This window comes from Callospermophilus lateralis, chromosome 5 (assembly GCF_048772815.1).
Source record: "Callospermophilus lateralis isolate mCalLat2 chromosome 5, mCalLat2.hap1, whole genome shotgun sequence".
Classification (NCBI taxonomy): Eukaryota; Metazoa; Chordata; class Mammalia; order Rodentia; family Sciuridae; genus Callospermophilus; species Callospermophilus lateralis.
The window spans coordinates 145046629-145068650 of record NC_135309.1 but is presented as its reverse complement, the minus strand read 5'-3'; the positions used below and the strand labels follow the sequence as shown (position 1 = coordinate 145068650).

At 35.1% G+C, this 22022-nt stretch overlaps 2 protein-coding genes across 3 annotated transcripts; one reads left to right on the top strand and one right to left on the bottom strand.

The window, feature by feature from the left end:
* Nucleotides 1–1588: 1588 nt before the first annotated feature.
* Nucleotides 1589–11006, bottom strand: Brix1 (biogenesis of ribosomes BRX1). Its single transcript, XM_076857365.1, has 10 exons — nt 10818–11006; nt 7926–8037; nt 6700–6743; nt 4964–5034; nt 4665–4714; nt 4493–4566; nt 4287–4337; nt 3750–3851; nt 2264–2392; nt 1589–2030 (listed from the first exon to the last, which is right to left on the bottom strand). Exons 1-10 carry the CDS (start codon nt 10974–10976, stop codon nt 1761–1763), a joined length of 1062 nt encoding a protein of 353 aa, XP_076713480.1. The 5' UTR covers nt 10977–11006; the 3' UTR covers nt 1589–1760.
* Rad1 (RAD1 checkpoint DNA exonuclease) lies at nt 8281–19652 on the top strand. Of its 2 annotated transcripts, none has more exons than XM_076857366.1 (6): nt 8281–11242; nt 11677–11947; nt 12871–12979; nt 13718–13976; nt 15740–15838; nt 16631–19652. In XM_076857366.1, the coding sequence occupies exons 2-6, from the start codon at nt 11753–11755 to the stop codon at nt 16806–16808; spliced, it is 840 nt and encodes a 279-aa protein (XP_076713481.1). In that variant the 5' UTR covers nt 8281–11242; nt 11677–11752; the 3' UTR covers nt 16809–19652. The 2 variants fall into 2 exon arrangements, with proteins under 2 accessions (XP_076713481.1, XP_076713482.1); XM_076857367.1 differs by lacking the exon at nt 8281–11242 and adding an exon at nt 12109–12206 and having other exon boundaries at nt 11863–11947.
* Nucleotides 19653–22022: the final 2370 nt, after the last annotated feature.

The following is a 22022-nucleotide window of genomic DNA, read 5'->3' as shown; positions in this document are numbered from 1 at the left end:
TACAAATATGAGGTTGGAGATTCTACCTGAACTCCATAATGCATCTCTCAAAAAGGTGTCTTTAAACTGGCAGATTGTTAGTTTGTTTTAAGATCAACCTTTTTCTGAGATGTGGGTGTTTAAGAACCCTGAATAGTTTGTCTCATTTTTTTAATCCAAGGCTATCCATAATTGCCTAAATAAACCAATGGCCACCTTGTTTTTTGCATTTAACTAGATTTGGACTTAATTAACCACAGAAGTGAACCTTTGAACTGAATTACTTGTACAACTAGTCTAATTTAGACTATTTCAAGATAAGTAACATAGTTAACATACAACTAAGATCTTTAGCAGAAAATTAAAAATTAAATAATGGAAGATTAATAGTTCTTTCCAAAGATTCAAAATAAGACACAATGAAAATGTAATATAGGACAGAAGTCTGAAATAACTTTACAATATAAGAACTTTTAGAAATCTGTAGAAGATAACCTTACTACAGAAAAACAAAAGAAAAACTAACTTTTAAAACCAAACCTTTTTTTTCTGACATTATCTCACCATTGGCAAAAGATGCAATGAAATGAATGTTCTATCAAGCAAAATATTGTTTAAAATGTTTGACTTGAGTTCCATTTCTAAAAAACCATCACTTAATGTGTAGAAATATTCACTGTAAGCACCTGAATCAGAAAAAGTAATAAAACTGATATATTCAACAATAAGGGGCCAACCATACTGATCAGATTATATAGCTGTGGTATAAAGTACAAGTATGCAGCTAGGAAACACATAAACATGGGAAAATGACCAATGTGAAGCCAATAAATAGATGACAGCATGTACATGACTCAATTTTATAAAATGTATATGTATGACAGCATGTACATGACTCAATTTTATAAAATGTATATGTATTATAAATATTTCTATCTGTCCCATGGTCGCTGGAAGACTCTCTTTTCCCATTACTAATCTGTCTCTAAGATCTTAAGCCCAGAAATGTTCTGGTACTTGACTTTTTCTTCTTTTTGTTTTTTGCAGTTCAGGGGATTGAATCCAGAGGCAGTCTACCACTGCATCCCAGTCTTTTTTATTTTGAAATGGGGTCTAAGTTGGTAAGGTTTGTCTCTAATTTGCGATCCTCCTGCTTCAGCCTCCCAAATTGCTTGGATTACAGGCATGTACTACCACATCCAGCAAGACTAGGTTTTAAAAATAATCTATACCCATTGCTTCTAAAACAAAATTGTAGTATACAAAGTGCTTTCAACATAGGTATTAACTCATTTGATTCTCAAAACTTAAAAATTTTAATGAATTCTCTTTTGAGGTGAGAAAAAGATCAGAGGTTAATTTTTCCAAGGCTTCATTAGGAGCCAAAGCTCAGTTAAGATGCTTTGCTATCTACCAGGGTATCCCTATTTTACTACTTAGCAATTATGCTCCCAAAGAGCCCAAAGCCTTTGTATGTAGTAAGAACCCAATAAATAAACTGAATTTCAGTGTTGCTAAACTAAAAATTCTAACCCAAGAAAACAATCCTAAACCATTGAGCATACTAAGTTTTCAGTAATATCAAACAAGCTGACAAGAAAAACAAAAGTTAACTGATGAGTTCTGGTGATATTTTATTTAGAAAATGATAAGCATTACTAATTTTTAAGATTTTTTTTCTTTTAAATGGTACCCTAATTAGACAAAAGGTAGTCCTAGATAAAAGTCCTCAATACAAAATAAATACACAACAACTGAAAAACAAATCTTTATCCATTGATTCATTTTGCACTCCCACTGTTCACCTTCTGGTTCATTTTTCTTTGCCTTTTGTAAATCCTTTTTTTTCTTGCTTTCAAATCGACTTTTGGCTCTGGTTTTACCCACTGTATTTCTATTGGTTTTTTCTCAGCTGGTGTAACAAAAACATCTTCAGTGGGATCATGTGGAAGAATAGTCTTTGGCTCTTTCTTTCGCAGTTTCTGCACATCTTTCACTTGCTGTTTCTCTTTGTATTTTGCAGCTGTGATAGATCTTATGATACGCCGATGCTAGAAACAACAAAGATTAGGTGGTTTTGTAATAAACATTTTATATAAGGCAGACATTCACTTAGGAACTCTGTTCCTTCGCCCAGTGTCATGAGAAAAGGTAGTAATTCACAGGTATATACATAACAAAAACCAAAACTGGTTTCACAGTTTTAATAATTACTTTAAGAAATTATTTTGGTCACAGAGTTCTGGTACACTGAAGACCACTAAACAACAACAAAAAAGCTTACCATGTTTGGTGACTGGTAGTGAGGATTTTCATATAAAGTTGGTCCTCCAAAACTTCCTTGAAAAATCTTTATAAGATTCAAGACAAAACGAGGTCCTATTTCTACAAGAGCAGCATCTTCTTCTATGATCTTTAACAGAAGGGAAAGATTCATTTTGGTTTGGATATATAACTCAAAACTGGATATACCCTCAATACAAATGTGCTAAAACAACTAATATTCAGTAAAATTAAGGTAGAGACATGGAGAAAACTCGGCAAGTGCCAAATCATCAATATTTTCTGAATCTATTCCTAGTTACAGGAGGTTGTTCTGGAAAAATACGGATGTTTTCTCAATATGATCTTTAAAAATTGACTAATCTGCTGGAAGCAGTGGCATGCCTATAATCTCATCAGCCAAGGAGGCTGAGGCAGAAGGATCAAAAGTTCAAAGCCAGCCCAATGCAACTTACCAAGACCCTGTCTCAAAAACAAAACAGCGATAAAAAAACAACACGTGGGGATAGGGCTCAATGGTTAAGCACCTCTGGGTTTAAACCTAATACCAAAAAAAGAAAAAAAAAAAATTGACTAATCTGAATTTGTTTCACATCTTGCTTCTCACAAACATTAACACTGTATGTTGGTTCAGGTATGTCTGCCCTCAGAGGTTAAGAATGGAATATACTTAATTCATATTGCAAGGAGTCTTATATAAAACACACAAGTAAGAGTCCATATGCTGTTTCAAATTTTGTTCTTGCTGCTATCATTCACTTCTCCATCTTTCTGCAGACTTATTCTACCAAATTTCTGCTTCAAGATTTCAAGAATCACCTCTTCTGAATGAGTCACAGTGTGACTCATCTAATAGTTCTCATTGAATGCTTTCTACAGAAGTCATGTTTATCTGTCTTAACTCTTCCTTGCCCCCTGGATAGATAGTAACCTTTGGAAGAAAAACATATTTTCTTGTATTCTTTACATAAATTCTTTAGCAAAAATTTGGAACCCCGATTATACCAGAGATTTTCCTTTTTTTAATGCAGTACTAGGTATTGAACTCAGGTGCACTTGGCCACTGAGCCACCTCCCCAACCTTATTTTGTATTTTATTTAGAGACAGGGTCTCACTGAGCTGCTTAGTGCCTCACTTTTTTGCTGAGGCTGACTTTGAACTTGTGATCCTCCTGCCTCAGCCTCCCAAGCCACTGGGATTATAGGCGTATGCCACTGCACCCAGCAAGATTTTCCTTTTTATAAAAATGAAACATACCATGGCTTGTGAACAAACCTGCACTCCATATTCACTCATGACCATGAAAAGACCAAGACAGAGATCACTTAAAATATGAGTAATAGACAATTATTTATTTGCAGTAAACCTCTGAGAAGGAAATAAGGCTATTTAAAACAAAAGGACTTACAGGTTGCATTTTCTATGTCTACAAATAATCCCACATATCTTACTTAAATCTATAATTTAAAAGCAAAGTAAAGCTAACCTGAAAGTTCCGAAACCATATTCTGTTATCCAAAATGGTGAAAGTAAACACATGGTCCACAAATGGTTGGCTTTTGGGATGATATCTGGGTGTACTAAAAATCTAGTTTAAAAAAAAAACAAAACAACACATTAATTACTTATCACAAGGCGTTTATGAATTTTTTTTTGAGAGAGAATTTTTAAATATTTATTCTTTAGTTTTCAGAGAACACAACATCTTTATTTGTATGTGGTACTGAGGATCGAACCCAGCGCTGCACGCATGTCAAGCGAGCGCACTACCGCTTGAGCCACATCCCCAGCCCTTTATAAATGTTTTTGATAAGTAAGTTAATAAAAAGTCTAAAGGAAGACCTTAACTCAGAAGGCTGAGAATCAAAAGTTCATCACCAACCTGGGCAACTTATAAAAAGACTAGGCATCTTGGTAATAGAGTTGCCCTGGATTCAATCCCTAGTATCAGACACTCATACAAAAAAGTCCAAAGGAAGACAGTCACTTCTTACTAAAAATGCTTTCTAGGAAAGATATTTACCTGAATTAAGAGTTCTTTTAACAATGAATAGTGTGACAATTCATCAAAAGCCTACAAAAATGAAAAGACCATATTATTTGACACTTATAGAATGAATAACTTAAAATTGTTCTTTATATTAACTAAACCTAATTATATACACAACTATATCTACTAAAAAACAGCTATGCAAAATAAGAAAATCAGACACTGTATGAGAAACTTACAGGGTCAAAAGACAAAAGGGGCCTAGAACCTTTCAAACAATTTCCTGTCAGCTTTAATTCAGCCAGGGTATGAACTAGAAAAATTAAAACAAAAACAAAAATAGTTGTAACTTTGACTCAATTATTCCAAATGATTATTTTTTCTTTAAAAAATAAAACTTAGTTAACTTACTGTTTTGAACAAGGAATTTGGCAGATGGTCCATGAGGTGAATTTGAAAGCCTGGAATATATGAGAAAACTTTTAGAATTTAGAATATAGTATATGCCTACCACCTATTCACAAAAAGATACCATAATATGCTTATTGAAATATTAAATTTTCTTTAAAGGCTTCAAATTTTGTGAAATCAAATGAGTTTCCTTCATTCTCCCCTCTTTTACGTAAAAAACTGAAAGGATTCTATTACATATGAGGTAGAAAGAGAAGCCCATTTAAGTTCAATGCAAATCTTAATAATAATCCTCTTACCACATATAGAGATCCTGTTTTTTCTTAGCTTCAAAATAGATGCATTTATTGCAGTTTTTCATTTCACAGACCTAAATGAAGCAAAGTACAGAAAAACGTATATGACACAAGTGAGAATGTAATTAGTGCAATTCAAACAAATTTCTCCAAAAACATTTAAGCAAATTAATAGGCCCCAAGGTCTATACCTAGGTGAATTTATTCTTTCCAGAAATATTTAAAGTTCCTCTTGAGTAGGATATCTCAAAACTCTTTGGTAGATGTATCTATCCTACTCTGTTTGGCCTAGCATTTTAAAGCAACTGGTCTCACTTTTGATTATTGGTACTTCTTCCAACCACAGTCCTATTTCCAAATATAAAGACTGAAAATAAATGCTCTAAAGATAAGGCACACCACAATTAAACGCATCAATCTTATGAATATACCATCCTTATAGAATCAATGCTTTTATAGTGGTTATTTTATCCTCAACTTCTTAGGTTTTTTTATTTTAAATTCATAAAATTCAAGTTTTTCCTCCTCATTTACACTTATCACATTTCTTGATGATCCTGTTCTATAAAATCATTATAGGATTGGTGAAAAGCAAAACCATGTAAAACCTACTCCAAGTTGAATTGGACTTCAACATCTTGAAGGTTTACAAAGTAACCCTTAAGGAAATACACAAAACACAAGAGCAAACTCTTGTATTATGTTGATATACATAAACTCAAGCTATCCAATATGATATTCATAAATTACTTGAGACTTTAAAACTAGCAACTTAAAAAAAAATATTAGGCCCAATGCTTTTGTATCATAAAATTACTGGTCTCAGAATAAATAACATTAAGTTTGTGCCACTTCTAGGCCTCTGGATTTGTTTTTTTTTTTTGTTTGTTTTTCTACATAGCATGTTCTTCCACACATATTTCTACTTAAGTCTCTACTCAAATATTAAGTTAAACAGCATTCCTTCAGAAAGGCCTTTCCAGTTTAGCTAAGTTGCCAAAAACCCATATGTTGCTTTACTTCTATCTCCTTGAAAATTATAAATTTTCTCTTCCCTCCTTGAAATTATAAATTTTGTTTATGGCCCACCTTGTTAGAATGTAAGCTCCACAACAGCAGGGGTAGTATTTTGATAAACAATGATTCCATAGTACACAGAATAATATTAGAGCAGAGATTTAAAAATTTGTGCTAAATGAGTAAATAAAAGAAGCTTTCTAGTAAAAGAACTATCTTAAAACAATTATTTTGAAAACTATTCTTTCAAATGCAGGTTTAATATCTTCAATAATATTTTAACCTACTACTAGTTTATACTATTAAGAACAAATGTCACATATATCACTTTTTTGGCACAATTATTTTTATAATGTGGATTTTCTATAAATATTCAGTGACTTTAATTTTATTTTATACAGATTGGTTGATAATTTTTATGAATATCTACTATGAATTTGTACAATATAGACATTATGAAAGAAAGCAAATGAGGTACCTTTGTCTTCAGGAAATTTCAATATGCTTGTTGAGACACAATAACCACAGAATTTAGAAATAATATATACTGAAGCACTAAAATGTGAGATATAGGAAGTACTATAAAAACATAAAAGGTTATTGAAGTGTAAAAATTTGAATATTCTCATAAAACAAGTTTAAAGTCATTAAATAATTGACTTATATTTTAATAAGGCATTGTTAAACTTTCTAAAATATTTTGCTATAGTTTCTAAACTTACCTCATTAATTACAAATAACTTATCTTTACGATCCATTTTAGTATCTATAAAAAGAAAAAAAACTAAATGAAAGATTTCAAAGCTATTTCAATAAAATCACATATTACCTAGGAAACAATTTCTGGTGCTTTTATACTGTTTGGCAAAGAGATTTTTACAATTAATTTTCAAAATAATCAGACCTGAGAATAAACAACCTTTGATTGATTCCTTTTAAATATGAAGAAAACAAGTAATTAAAAACTAGACCTCAAGAATCATTAAGAGTGTTTTAAGCAGTTTCTCAGGCTCTAGGTACAGTCATCCCTCTGTATCCAAGTAGGACTGGGTCTATATCCAAGGACCATTGATTACAGGACCCAGTGCACATACCAAAATCTACAGATGCTCAAGTTCCTTATATAAAACCATGTAGCCAACTGCATAAAACCTAGGCACATCCTCTTGTATACCTGAAATCATCTCCAGATTACCTATAATACCTAATGCAATGTAAAAGCTATATTAATAGTTGTTATCCTATATTGTTTAGGAAATAGTGACATAAAAAAAGTCTGAGTATATTCAGTAGTTTTTTCCCTGAATATTTTCATTCTGCAGTTAGTTGAATCTACAAATGGAGAAGCCAGGGGTCCAGATGGTTATATTCTATGAACCCTTTTCAAAAATGGGAAAATTCCCAAACTGAAGATAATATCCAAGGAGCCATTCAAGAAAACATTCACTTAAGAGAGCAAAAATATTAACCAATGACAATATCTTTTAATATCAAGTCACAGTTGTCAAAGAAAACTTTTAAAAAATGATTTTGGATTATCATAGAAAAATTATACAAATTAAAATTTCTCTTATTAGTTTCAGAGATATGAAGACATTAAAGCCTACCCCAGTTCAAGTAGCACTGGTATAAAGGACCAAGCTATTAGCTAGAATTAAAACCAAAAGCATCTCCCAACAGACACAAAGCATTGTAATGAAGACATTCCTAGACTGCTTTGAAAAATGTTTCAATGTTAGGTAAGAAAGTGAACATCTATTGATTTCTATAAAGATTCTTATGAAATATTCATTTAATAAATTGTGGTACTTGAGGATACACTTTTGAGGTACTCTCATTCTCTGTTTAACCAGATGAACAAATGAAGAGAAAATACATAAATAACTGTAAAAATATAAATATGCAAGTTTATAAATACAATTTCTTAAAATACTTGCTATAAAGGCACCTGCTTTAGAATGAGGCATCAACATTCTCAAGTCCTGCATTAAATGTCTTGTTCTGAAATTTATTCCTCTAGAAGAAAAAATGAGAATTCGTTCCTTATTCTTCCATTTGCCCTAAAGAAAAACAAAATGTTAAAACATCTTAAATCTTGTACTGAACCTATTTTTTTTTTTTTTGGTACCAGAGATTGTGCCTAAGGTTGCTTAATCACTGAACCACATTTCCAGCTCCTTTCCGTTTTATTTATTTTTGTTTGTTTGTTTTATGTTTAAATTTGAGTTAGGGTCTCACTAAATCCTTAGAACCTCACTAATTTTCTGAGGCTGATCTCTAACCTGTGATCTTCCTGCCTCAGCCTGTGGAGTCTTGCCGGGATTACAGGCACAGAGCCACTGCCCCCAGCATCTTGTTTTTTAAAGATAGTTTTAAAAGCTTCCAGAGCTGGGTATGATGGTGCATGCCTGTAGCTTCAGCTACTGAGGAGGCCAGGGCAGAAGATCACTTGAGTCCAACAGTTAGTGATCAGCCTGGGCAACAAAGTGAAACCCGTTTCAAAAACAAAAAACAAATTAAAAATAGTAAGCCAAACATTCACAACTCTTTTTTTCAATCTCTTAATAACATTTACTGAGCACATCTGCTACCCAGAAATGCCCTCCTTCTTTCTTTCCTCTTCTGTTCTTCATTTTCATTCTTTTCAATTCCTCCTCCCAAAATTCTGAAGTTTTTGTTTTTCTCAGTCTTCTTTTTTTTAAAATTGTTTTTCTCTCCATTGGAGAACTTATTCCTATATTCTCTACAGAAAGGAACTCTCTTTTGCCCTAATAACCCAAGTATTTGACTAAAGCCTGAAACTCAACTTGCAATACTTTAATATTATCTTATCCCTTAAATCTAGTAAACTTCCTTGCCATTTCTTTTTTTGATGTTATCATCATTTCAGTCCCCCAGACTCTGAACCTTCCATTTGCACTTATTTTCTTATATTATCAGCATTGCTGAATGCTGTTAATTTCTCTTTGCAACAGATCTTAATTCTTTTCTCATTTACAGTGTCCTTACTTAGATCCTTTTAACCTTGTGTGAAGGGCAAATCTCCTAAATGGCTAGCCTTCCCAGAAACAAGTTCCTCCAATAGATATGGCAGACTAGCCAGTTTAAAACACTGTTGGAATCACAATCTCATCTCCCAGAGTTTTCCAAAGTTGAAAATGACATAGCTTTAAAGTTGTATTTTAAAATAAACTTCCACTTTTTACAACCAGTATCAATCCTACACTTCAATCTGGTTCTGCTTTTAGATTTTCAGTATTTCCCACTTCAACACCTTTGGCTAGTTCTTTTTTCTTTCCCTTGGACTGTTCCCTTTCATTTTGAACATCAAAATCTTATACTTCAAGATGGGCACTGTTGTGCAAGTCAGTAATCTCAGCAGCTTGGGAGGCTGAGGCAGGAGGAGTTCAAAGCCAGCCTCAGCAAAAGCAAGGTGCTAAGCAACTCATCGTGAGACCCTGTCTTAGGGCTGGGGATGTGGCTCAGTGGTCAAGTGCCGCTGAGTTCAATCCCTGGTACCCCCCCAAAAAAACAAAGAAACAAAACAAACAAAAAACATTACCCTTTAAGATCCAAATCAAAATTAAGTCTCATAATTTCTATCTTATTATCCTAGGATAAAAATAAGCTCTAGTTCCAGTGTTTCACACAATACATAACTCAAGGCCATAGATTCTGTCATATTTCTTTCCAGCTCCTTAAAGGAACAGTGAGAGCACTAACATTTACTGAAAATCTACCAGATTTTTCTCTGGCTTATTTTTCCCAAAAAGTCTTTTCATCCTCTGAAATGGGCAGATAACAGCACAGGATGTCACTGTCATTACTAATAGGGAGGGCTATTAATTCACACTCCTCTTTCATTCCTTACAGTCACTCTTTTCCCAGAGCTTGCCATCATACCACACAGGATCAGGGCTTGAGTACTCTGCTAGATGCAGAAAACACTGAAACTAATAAAGACAATCCTTGTCTCCACAATATTCCACCTGACTCAAGAAGCTTTCAGTTGAATGAAAGTTAACTCCAACTAGAACTTTGGCTCATTTTCCTTTAAATAAAATCTATCCATTTCTATGAATTCTTAATTTCCTTTTAAATTCCAAAATTTCAGGAAAAGGTCACGTTCTAGTCATCTTTGCAATATCAAATGCCAGGGGAAGCCTACCTCGTACACTACAAGGCACATTAAACGTTTGTGAAAGGCCAGCGGGTGGAGCCTGTCTGTAATCTCAGCGGCTCCGGAGGCTGAGTTGAAACCCAGCCTAGGTAACTCCGCGAGACCAAAAAGGTGCGGTGATGGTTGGGGACGTACTGATCAATGGTTCAGCACCCCTGGGTTCCATCCCTGGTACCAAAATAAAAAGTTTGTTGAACACAGACAAAACTCATGCTATCTATCCTAATTTTCATTCCTGAATTAAACACCTGTTCAAATAAGTCCGAGTCAATCCCCCAGAAAAACATCCCAGTTTAGGATCCCTGAATAACACTGGCTGACTATTGCGGATGTGAAAGTACCAACCACAGGAAAATATATTCCCTATAGCAAGAAATAAATAAGGAAAAGCATTTTGCTGGAAAAAGCCTGAGTAACTGGAAAACAGAATGCTAAAACTGAGCACCCCGTTGGGTAAGAAATCTACAGACTGCTGCCTCCGGGAAGACGGCCACGTGCGCCAGGATTAGAAGTGAATAATGCCCAGTTCAGCCCAGCGGACCGTTGAGACCGCTCCGGGGTAAAACTCGGGATACTCCGGAAACAGCAGAACTGTAGTTTGCCCCAAAGAAGGCGCATGGAGCCGCCCTCGCAGGTGTAACCCCGGAGCAGCTCTTCTACCTTGCAAACGGGACCTGGGATACGGTCTTTCTCTTCTTCCTCCACCTCTTCTGCCTTGACAGGCGACTTAGATAAAGACTTGGCATTTTTTTCGTTTCTTTTTGGCTTCTTCGCCTGAACCGCCAAATCCCCACGCCGTTTCCTCTTGGTTGCCACCATCTTGCCTCACCGCCGTAGCTCTCTGATATACTTCCGGGCCGGCCGCTCGCTCCTTTTTCCGGTCTCTATGTTACCATGCGCTGGGCTCTGCAGTCCTATTCCACTCTATGGTGCCTCTTTCCGGTCTCGGCTTTCTAGGCCTCCTTCAGCTCTGTGGTGACGGTGCCGAGTTGTCAAGCGGATCTGAAAAGAGTGGCGGGATTCCCTTTTCTTCCTTTGCGGTTTCCTGGTTGGGAAGAGCTCTCACCGCCTGAACTACCGCAAAGGTAGGATTTCCGTGCCTTGGGCTTTCTCCTCTAGTGAGGGGCGGGTGTTCTGTGGGTTGGTGAATGGGGTGACGGGTTTTTGGAGAGTCTTCGGAGGCTGACGCTCGGCGGCTGACTCTAAACAAGCTCTGTGGGTATATCCGGGTTTGACTGTGGAACCGACCCCAAATGCAGTTACTGTATCCGTTGTTTATTTCATGGTTTGCAACTTTTCAAATATCTCTGGTCCCATACCTAAGACGAGGAAACCGTAGCTCTGAGAAATTGTAATTCCCCCCGCCCCGCCACCCAGGTAAGGGACGGTTTAGTGGCGGAGGCGGGGCTCAGCCTGATCCGTCGAGTTGAGCTCCGAGGGCCCTTCCCGCCCGCACCAGCGGGGCTAGGGATCGCCGGGCCTTGCCTGCGCTGATGCGGCTTACTGTTGACTCTCTCAGGCGTTTCCTGATCCTCGGGCGCTGTGTTGGCCCCAGCATCAAGAGCTTACCCTCGGGGCCGAATGAGCAGTGGACCATGCCCCTCCTAACCCAACAGGTCCAAGATGAGAATGAGAACAGCTTAGTGGCCAGCCTTGACAACGTCAGGAATCTCTCTACTATCTTGAAAGCTATTCATTTCAAAGACTTTGCCACATGTTTCGCTACTAAAAATGGAATCAAGGTTACAGTGGAAAATGCAAAGTGTGTGCAAGCAAATGCTTTTATTCAGGTATGGGAAAAAGGCACCTGTGAAGCCTGTGACATACTCTTCACCCAGATTAATGAATTCGGAAAGTCTCACTAGACAAAATTTAAGTAGAGAACAAAATGTCATTTTATTTTTTTTCTAAATCTTCTGGTAACAAATTCTTTTCCTATCTTGTCTTTCAGAGATAATGGTTAATAGTGACTGGTTTATTAATCTAAACTATAGGACACTCTCTTCTAAGTATTTAACTCCTTTAATCCTCACAATACACCTATATAAGGTAGGCTTTGTTATTATTCCCATTTTAAATACATGGAAACTGAGACACAATAAAAGCAGTTTACCAGAGTCTTATATCTGGTAAGTAGCTGATTTGGGATGAAAATGTTTTTTGTTCTTTACTATTACATTATTATTACCTCCCTATTATTAAAAGATGTTTTTTACTTTTATTGGTGATAACACAATCTGTCCCTAAAAAGTAATAATTATATGGATCAGATTCAATTCAGCATGTTTCTGAACACTTAAGTGCACAGTATGGCCTCAGAGATGGAGAAATAAAGAAGATATGGTTCCCCAAAAGATACTAAAAACTAATGCATATGTTATAAAATTATCTGTTTTCCAAGTGATCTTACCCATGCTGATAAACAGGAAAAGGAGACAAAGGAACAGGAGATAGGTTTTGATCCAGGAATGGAGATGAAGGACCCATCACAAGGCTTTGCCATGGGATCTGTATCACTGTTACACCTTTGATATTAAGCTATCGAGTAGTAGTCCAATAGGTATAATTGAGAAAATTAAGATGTTCTCCTTAGTAATCAGAAATCCTCACGGCATTAGCACAATATTGTTATTTTTAAAACATTTAAAGTGAAAACTAGAATCTCATATTTCATTCTTTAATATAACTCCATTTTCATGTTTATTCTTTATAGGCTGAAATATTTCAAGAGTTTGTGGTTCAGGAAGAGTCTATTACTTTTCGAATTAATTTAACAGTCCTTTTGGACTGCTTATCTATTTTTGGATCAAGTCCTATGCCAGGTGAACCATTTCATTTGTCCTTATAAAAACAAAGTATTATACAGAATGATCAGAAAAATATAAGTTCTTTAGAATATACATAATCATTGTTTTTTTTGGAAAATTAGTTGGCAATACATTTTTCAGTGGTCACAATCATCCATTATGACTTATTCCAATATTAAGTGACTTTTCATTCAGTAAGGAGAAAAAGCTAAACTGTCTTATCATATTTCTCCATTAATGGTTTTGAATACCAAAATTCAGACCATCATTAGTCACGCTCTTTTCTCCCAATTTCATCTTAAAATTTGAAGAAATGTAAAGACTATCTCCCAGTAGTAGTTGGAAGAATTCTTAAGAGTGAATACGCTGACATTATAAGTACAGACATTAGAGTAATGCACTGTTGCTGAAATTGAACCTTCAAGAAATAGCATAGCCTGTACTGCAATAATTGTGTTACTTGTCAAGTTAGTCCATGGATAGATTCTCTGTCCTGAAATGGGTGTGTGTGTTTGTGCATATGATCAGTGACCTATTTCTGAGGTATTTGGGGCAAGCTAATATTGATTTCAGAAAGTTAAATTTTACTCTGGTTCCTAATCTTGCAATTTTTCAGATTATAATTTCTTTTATGATAGAAATTTGGCAGAATAAATCAGAAAATATTCTTAAGGAATTTAGTCTGTCATTTGGAGGAGAAGCTGAACACAGAGCCATAAAGACAAACCAAGTGGTGATTTCTTTCTGTTGCAGGGACTTTAACTGCACTTCGAATGTGTTACCAAGGCTATGGTCACCCTTTGATGTTATTTCTGGAAGAGGGAGGAGTAGTAACGGTCTGCAAAATCAATACTCAGGAGCCCGAGGAGACCCTTGATTTTGATTTCTGTAGCACCAATGTTATTAATAAAATTATTCTGCAGTCAGAAGGGCTCCGTGAAGCATTTTCTGAATTGGATATGACAAGTGAGGTCCTCCAGATCACCATGTCTCCTGATAAGCCATATTTCAGGTGCTTGAGAGCAATTATGGTTCATGTGGTCTGTATTTCCTTTCTCCATTTATACGTTGCTGAGGTTGCAGAATTTTTATTACCCAAGTTCCTAGAACTTCCAGAACTTTAGGGAACTATTGTTCTTCCCTCATAATTTTAGACCTTTAGAAACTTAAGACCTAAGAAGTTAGGATTTCATATTTGATTGTGTTGGTTTATAGATGAAAAGCTGACTCTCTTAATCCATAATCTAGTGGCCTTTTCATTATGTTACTATTCACTGTTGTAGATTAGACCACAAAATGAGGGAAACTGGGTCTAAATATTTGGAAAATGTATTTGTTTTATATGGTATTTTTTCTCTTTTTAGTGCAGGATACAAAAGAAAATAGATATTTCTGATATATGGTTTATTTACTCAGTATCTGTTGAGTACTTAATGTATACATATCTCTCTTAAGATTATGGGAGTAACAGCTTAAAATTAAGGTGAAGAGAAAATATGTCAAACAACAAGAAAGAACAAAACTGCAGACCACTGAGTACCAAAATAATATTCAAAAATGCTTGAGTAAATAGCACATGAATATACCACTCAGAGAGCAGTGGCCAAGGTAATTTCCAGCAGGAATACAATGTTAAAATTAAAATGATAAAGCTGCTCCAAAATATTTATTCTCTTTTAAAACATTTCAGAATATTGAAAAGGAAAAGAACTAAATGCATATGGAATAAAAGGTATACGCTCTTTTTGTGTCAAGTTTTGAAGAATCACAGGGCCTCTTAGTGGCATTAGGCAGATAAAAGTTTGGCTTAAGCTGTGTTAAAATGGTAACCAAAATGTTAATCATTGAAAGCCAGTTAACCAGTATGACAGAGGCTCCCCTTCTAAATAGCCTCTGTCTGCATGGGTAACTAGATGAATCATGGCATCTTTCATTGCCAGCGTGGGAAACAATTTGTTAGTGGGGAGGTGGGAGTTAAAATTTTTGTTCTGGATATGTTAGAATTTGAGGTGCCTGTGACACTGCTGTACCAGCAGTACAGCACTCAGGAAATCAGTCTACACTGCAATTTAGATTTGAAAATCGTCGTCATTGCTGGAATGATGCCTAAGCACCAGACATTCAGAGAAAGGTTTTGTTAGAAAAAGATAGAAAAGATGGATCCTGGGAAAAGCAATACCGACAAGATGTGGAATGGAAATGGGGCTTGGGGAAACTTACACCGAGGTCTGATCACTGTGCTCATGTTGTACTTATCAATGTGCTGACCCATAGGAAATGCTGAACAAGTTCTTAAAAATTAAATCAACATATAAACATTTTACATTGCCTAAATACAGCTGCTAATGTTACCAAGGAAGGAAAGCCATAAAACCCTCAAGAGCAGTCCAAGATGCAGAAAAACATTGTGAAAATAAATATTGCGAAATGGTACCCAAACATTGCAATTGATTTAGATCAAGGTCTTCCATCATACTCCATTTCTCATTTCTGTTATGTATTTCTAGGTTTACGGATAAGGAAAAATCAGTGTCAGAGTAGGATGTATAGACTGATGTGACTGTCTTCAAATTAGTTATTAGTTGCAATTACCTGTACTCCCACAGCATCCTGTGGGAACCTTTATTACGATGCTTCTTAAAGTATGATATAAATATTTGTTTTATATGTCTCTTTCACCATAAGTATGAGCTGCTAGAGGAAATGATTTCTTTATTTGGATCTGAATGTTGCTTATTGTTGGACCAGTGAGTAAATGCTCATTTTCTACTATAGGTTATCTACTTTTGGAAATGCAGGAAGCTCCCACCTTGATTATCCCAAAGATTCTGATTTGATGGAAGCATTTCATTGTAATCAGACCCAGGTTAACAGGTCAGTTCCTAATACAGAGGTTGTTATTAGTGATAAAGATGAAATACTTATTTGTTTATTTATTTATTTGTATGGGGTGGGGGTTGAACCATAGGCACTTTACCACTGAGGTATACTCCCAGCCCTTTTAATTTTTTTAGTTTGAGATAGGGTCTTGCTAAGTTGTTGAAGGGCTCATTTGGTTACTGAGGCTGACCTTGAACTTGCAATCCTCCTGCCTGAGCCTTTCAAATTGCTGGTTTTATAAGCTTGTGTCACTGTGCCCAGCTTAAATACCAAATTTCTATCAACAAAAAATACCCGACTTAGAAACTGTTAATAAAATTGCATAGTATTTTAAAAAAACGAGTGAGAGGGGGCTGAATTTACTTGGAGGTTTGGAAGAATAAGTGTGGGTGAATAAAAATAACAAAATATTAGCAAACTGGATAAGTATTTGATTGAGGGGGTGGGTACCAGGGATTAAAGTCGGGGGCACTTGACCACTAAGCCATATCTCCAGCTCTATTTTATGTTTTATTTAGAGACAGGATCTCACTGAGTGGCTTAATGCCTCATTTTTTTTTTTTTTTTTTTTTTTGCTGAGGCTGGCTTTGAACTCACCATCCTCCTGCCTCAGCCTCCTGAGCTTTTTGGGATTACATATCTGTGCCATCATGCCTAACTAATGTTTAATTTTATTTTGTATTTGTTACTTAGTAGTAGTTCTTGTTTAAATTTGTTCATTATTTAGAGTTAATGAACACTATGTTAAGTGTATCCAAATAATAGTTTTTTATTTACTCTTTACAGATACAAGATTTCTTTACTGAAACCCTCTACCAAGGCATTAGTTTTATCTTGTAAGGTATCTATTCGGACAGATAACCGGGGATTCCTCTCATTACAGTACATGATTAGAAATGAAGATGGACAAATATGTTTTGTAGAATATTACTGTTGCCCTGATGAAGAAGTTCCTGAATCTTGAATATAAAAATTCAGTAGGTTTATGTGTATATTTAAGAAAGATTATGTTCTCATTTTGAGTACAATACTCATCATTTCTTGTTGGATTTTCTGTAGGTCCCTGTAGGCTAACAATTGCTGTGTATTTCATAAATAAATGTTTTCATGTAGACATAGACTATCCAGCTTTTTGGACTATCTTGTGGTTCTATCTTTTGAACTCATGGGAATAATTGTGAGTCAAGGTGAATAAGTTATGATCTGTTCTGTTTAAGTAGGATGCTTAATAGACTTAAGGTTTATTTAATGAAGTTACATTAACAAGGTTCCCCCAGGAAATCCTGATGAGTGCCAAAATTTGAAAACCACTGTTTTGAAGGATACTTTAAAAAAAAAAAAAAAAAGGTGATACTTAAAAAAAAAAAAAAAAGTATTTATTTTTTAGTTGTTAGTGGACACAGTAGCTTTATTTTATTTTAATGTGGGGCTGAGGAACCCAGTGCCTCACATGGGCTAGGCAAGCACTCTACCACTGAGCCATAGCCCCAGCCTCCTAGAGGTGATACTTTTACATGTGATTTCTTCACAAAGTTCTGAGGTTGAAGCACTGTCAAACCAGTATGAATAGTTCTTCAAATGGTTTCAAGTATGTCTCTTGAAGAGCAGGGTATAAAACAGTCTTCAGAATTATAGATTTTCTTCTCAGAACTGTTTGGAGCAGGAAGTACTACAATAAGTGTTTAATAGGAACCTTCCACTCGCCTATAATAGCTTCTTGACCAAACCAAAGTATATAAAACCAATTATTAAGTTATTTTGTACTTTCCTGGGTAGTTTTTTTTTTTTTTTTAAGAGAGAGAGAGAAGAGAGAGAGAATTTTAATATTTATTTTTTAGTTATTGGCGTACACAACATCTTTGTTTGTATGTGGTGCTGAGGATCGAACCCGGGCCGCACGCATGCCAGGCGAGCGCGCTACCGCTTGAGCCACATCCCCAGCCCTCCTGGGTAGTTTTCAACTGAAACATTTTATGTAATTTTGTATTTAAAATAAAATATAATGCTAAAATTATCTGTTCTTTAAGAGATAAAATACATGACTAAAATAAAGTGTCTTTTTTTGTTGTTGTTGTTAATAAACCAGGTAACGACATTTTAATGTCTCTCAGTCGTGGACTAGCACCACCACTGACCCTTTGGATGTAAGAGTTTTTCATGGGGGAAAAAAAACTGTCCTCCCACTGCAGGATTCATTTAGCTTCCCTGGCATTTACGCATTAATGCCAGTCATCATAACTACCTCCCCCTCAAGTAAAAATGCTCCAAACTTTTGAAAGCAGAGAATGATAGTAACCCATAAGGGCATCTGTGGAATGCTCTACCTTAAAACAGACCCCAGAGTATTAGAAGAAGTCCAAGAGTATTGCAACAGGTGCCTTGGGGAGTAGCTCCTTCAGAACTGCTGCAGACACCTCTTCCTAGTCACATACACAGTTCTTGATGTAACCCAGGGTCAGTACCTGACTTACCTAACTGGCAAGTCTCCCAGGCAATCTTGGAATGCTCTGCTGCTACACAAGAAGTTAAAATTTTGTAAAGTGTAGTTAGTATGTGTTCAAGAAGGAAATGAATGAGTCTACTAAATGTTAGAATATTTTTTGTTTGTTTAAACACCAAGAACAGAAAATCTAAAACATAATTATGAAAATAACTGGTTAACATTTCAGGGTCTGTAATTTTCCCTTATACTTAAAATAAGGTTGTATTATAGCAGTTTTAGAATTTGTCTAAGAGATTTTCAGTTTTTACTAGACCCACCCTTAAAAATAAATTAAATTAGGGTAGTTATTTGGGGATTTGTTCACTGATTTGTTCTATACTTGAACAGTGACTAGGATAATAATAAGCATTCAATAAATATTTGATGAAAGAAACTCCACTTTAATATTGTTTAATTCTGCTTACTTAACTCTAAATTTATTTCAATCTAACATTTATGAAAACATTGCCCATATGTATAAATGGATTTAATAAGGAAGGATGGATAATTTTTATACATTTAAAGCTATCATTTTTATCTATGTGTTTTTAGCTATTTTAGAATCATTTCAGTTATTTAGAATTAAATCATCTTAACATCAAGGTGCCAATTTAATAAAAAATTGTCTTTCTATGTGTGTTTTATTTGACTTAGGGATTTCCCTATTTCACTCCATAATGGTTGCCACTGCATTAACACATATTCATGAGTATTCTTCTGTGCATTCTAAACTTGTACCAGACAGTTTAGTAATAATTGAATAAGTAATACAGGCACTGTATTTTTAAAACTTCACATAATGGTCACACCCCACCTTTTTGAAAAAAAAAAAAATCTGCCACAATTATTTGGTGAAATAAAGTTTTCACTTTGTTTTAGCTCTAGTGTAAGACTTCTAGGGAGAAGGTTTCCTCAGGCAGAGCTAGTGACACTGGTGACTACAAATTTATGTGTAGCATTTGGAAGAATATAATTTTTTAATAATTTTAGTTTTGCTTTTTTGAAGTTTATCTCATTTTCAGTAAAATTGTACTCAGCATGAATGGGTAAGCAATGTTTTAAAAATTTTATTCACTATTTGATGTGCTTCCACCTAGAATTGATGAAATGCCTCAAAATAATAAAATCTGTTAAATTTTATTTTTCTCATAAAAATCAGACGGCAATCATTTTTATTGTAAGCCATAGAATTTCTGTGGTGCTAAAAGAAGTTCTAATAAAAAATAGTTACAGTTGCTGAAAGCGTAGCATGTGGAATTTTCAACAGCTTCCCTTCTTCCCCTTCCCTGTCTCTCATCACTGGAAATAAAATTTATTGGATCCTGAGGAACTGGAGAAGTGTGATTTTTTTTTTTCCCTTTTTTCTTTTCCTTGATTATATTTGTAATTTGCTTTGGTTCAGAATACAGAAATACCTGTAGCAGTTGCCTATGGCATTTCTGATTAGGACTCCAGCTGTTCCTCCCTGGATGGAGTAGGAAATCCTTTAGAGCTACATGATGGCCAGGTGGGTGCTTGTAACCTGACATACAAAAGCAACACTGCCTATTGTGTTATAAGTGCTTCTGGTATTCATATCTCAGTCATGGCCTAAGTTTTTGATAATCAGAGTAAATGAAGCAGGTTTTCTTTTTGAAATGAATAGTTTGTTGATCAATATATACTAGTAGTGGCTCTCAATTTGTAAAGCTGGGAATATTCAGGATGTGTGAACTGTTTCATCTATTTGATCTGGGCTTGAATTTCTTTTTTCCTTCTAATTTGGTACAGAGGCTTAAGAAAATATTTGATCATCTTCTCAAAAATGTCAAGGTACATTAGCTCAGGTAATTAGAATAAATGTAAAATTTTGGGGTTGTTTATCCAGATTGCTCATTTTCACTAAATTTAGAAAGTAGCTTTATCTATAGTTTATTATCTATAGTTTATCTATAGGTTCTTATCTATAGTTTCCCTGTGAGAATTCAATTTTATATGAGATTGTATCATGTTCAACATTTCTAGTGTATTTTCTTAAGACTTTGAAATTTCACAAAACCGTAAAATTTTTAAACTCTTAAGTGGAGCTCAGAGGATTTTTAGGGCAGTGAAAATGCTCTGGATGATACTGTAATGGTGGATACAAGTCCATATATATATAAATTCCTAGAATGTACACCAAGAGTGAACCGAAATGAAAACCATGAACTTAATGGTTATACTATATTTAGTTGACTTTAACAAATGTACCACTCTGGTTGGGGGGATGTTGATACTGAAGGAGGCAATGCATGTGTGGGGACAGGAGGCATACAGGAAATCTCTACTTCATGCTCTATTTTGCCATTCACCTAAAATTGCTTTTTAAAAATAAAGTCTTTCGGAGCTGGGGTTATGGCTCAAGGGGTAGAGTACTCGTTTAACACCTGTGAGGCACTGGGTTCAATCCTCAGCACCACATAAAAAATAAAATATATTGTATCCGCCTAAAACTAAAATAAAAAATAAAGTCTTTGGAAAAATATTGGGGAGAGCAAACATAGGTACCAACTTACTTTCTCAAGATTATTAAAATTTTACCATTCACCATCAAATACTTTATCATAAAACATTAAAATTAAAATCTCAAATAGCAACTTTACATTAGTTATGAAGAAAAAAGAAATAATAAATAATTTAAAACCTCAAATGCAAGAATAAATGCACCATGAAATTTTATTTTATAGTGTTACCCTTTTTTGTTATTTTATTGAAGTCGGTTTGTCAGTTTGGAGATCTTTAGGCTTTTGGGTCTTACAAAATAGTAAAAACTTTTAAATTTGGTGCCACCAAATGGAGTCTCACTGGTTTCATCTTTCTAGTTCTTTATTTTATCTCACTGAAAATCCACTTTCAGCTGGGTATGTGAATGGAAGTGATTCTTACAAAGCTACTTGAGTCAATTCAGAATATTAACAATATAAGTCCTATTTCCGGGTAGGCCTAAAATTAACATTGACAGGCCAAGCTACCAGTTTATAAGTGCTGCAGAGAAGGATAATGGAATACAGGTGCCTTTAGCCAGGATTGCTACTGGGAACCTTGATCCCAAGTGCCAAATCTAAAGCATTCTGGGAGTTAGCCAGCATCTGCTATCAGAAAGCCTACCAGTTCATACACAAGACCTTGGTTAATTTGTAGATAAGTGCTTCTGCCACAGCAGAAACACTATTCACTACTATAGCTGGACAAATAATTTCTTGAACGAAGAACCAAAATATACTTCTATAAGTACTCAATGATGTAGTTGTTGCTAGTGAGACTCTGATCACTAAGACATGGTCTTTGAGCTCCTAATATTAGTTCAGGTAAATGGATGAGGTGGGGAAAATTTAAAAATTTTATAATGCATGCTCAAATAAGATTTCTCCTTGAATTTCTTCTTGAATATGAAAGGAACAAAGTAAGGAGCAATTGATTGCTAGTTTCTTTTCCCAAATATACACTTGTTCAGGGGCTAAGGACTTTTTTCCCAACAACCTCAGCATTCCTTTTCTAAAACAAAGTTTTCTAATCCATTACTGTGGAGGCAGCACAGTGGAATAGAAAGAATGATATCTGCAGTTCAGGAAGTCTACCTTATAATTACCACCAGGCTGGCCTTTCAAGTCCCTTAATTTCTCTTGTTTCTAGTTGTTTCATAAGATCTTCTCAATAGATAAGATCCAGGCAAATGTC

What these genes read in the sequence shown, in the direction of transcription:
- Brix1 (XM_076857365.1), bottom strand. Translation starts at nt 10,976, where the DNA reads ATGGTGGCAACCAAGAGGAAACGGCGTGGGGATTTGGCGGTTCAGGCG. An exon ending in TCCCAGGTCCCGTTTGCAAG is followed by an intron (nt 8,038 to 10,817) that starts GTAGAAGAGCTG and finishes GTTTTTCTTTAG; the next exon opens with GGCAAATGGAAGAATAAGGA. An exon ending in AAACAGGATCTCTATATGTG is followed by an intron (nt 4,715 to 4,963) that starts GTAAGAGGATTA and finishes CATATATTCCAG; the next exon opens with GCTTTCAAATTCACCTCATG.
- Rad1 (XM_076857366.1), top strand. Translation starts at nt 11,753, where the DNA reads ATGCCCCTCCTAACCCAACAGGTCCAAGATGAGAATGAGAACAGCTTA. An exon ending in AAGCAAATGCTTTTATTCAG is followed by an intron (nt 11,948 to 12,870) that starts GTATGGGAAAAA and finishes TATTCTTTATAG; the next exon opens with GCTGAAATATTTCAAGAGTT. An exon ending in CCTGATAAGCCATATTTCAG is followed by an intron (nt 13,977 to 15,739) that starts GTGCTTGAGAGC and finishes TTTCTACTATAG; the next exon opens with GTTATCTACTTTTGGAAATG.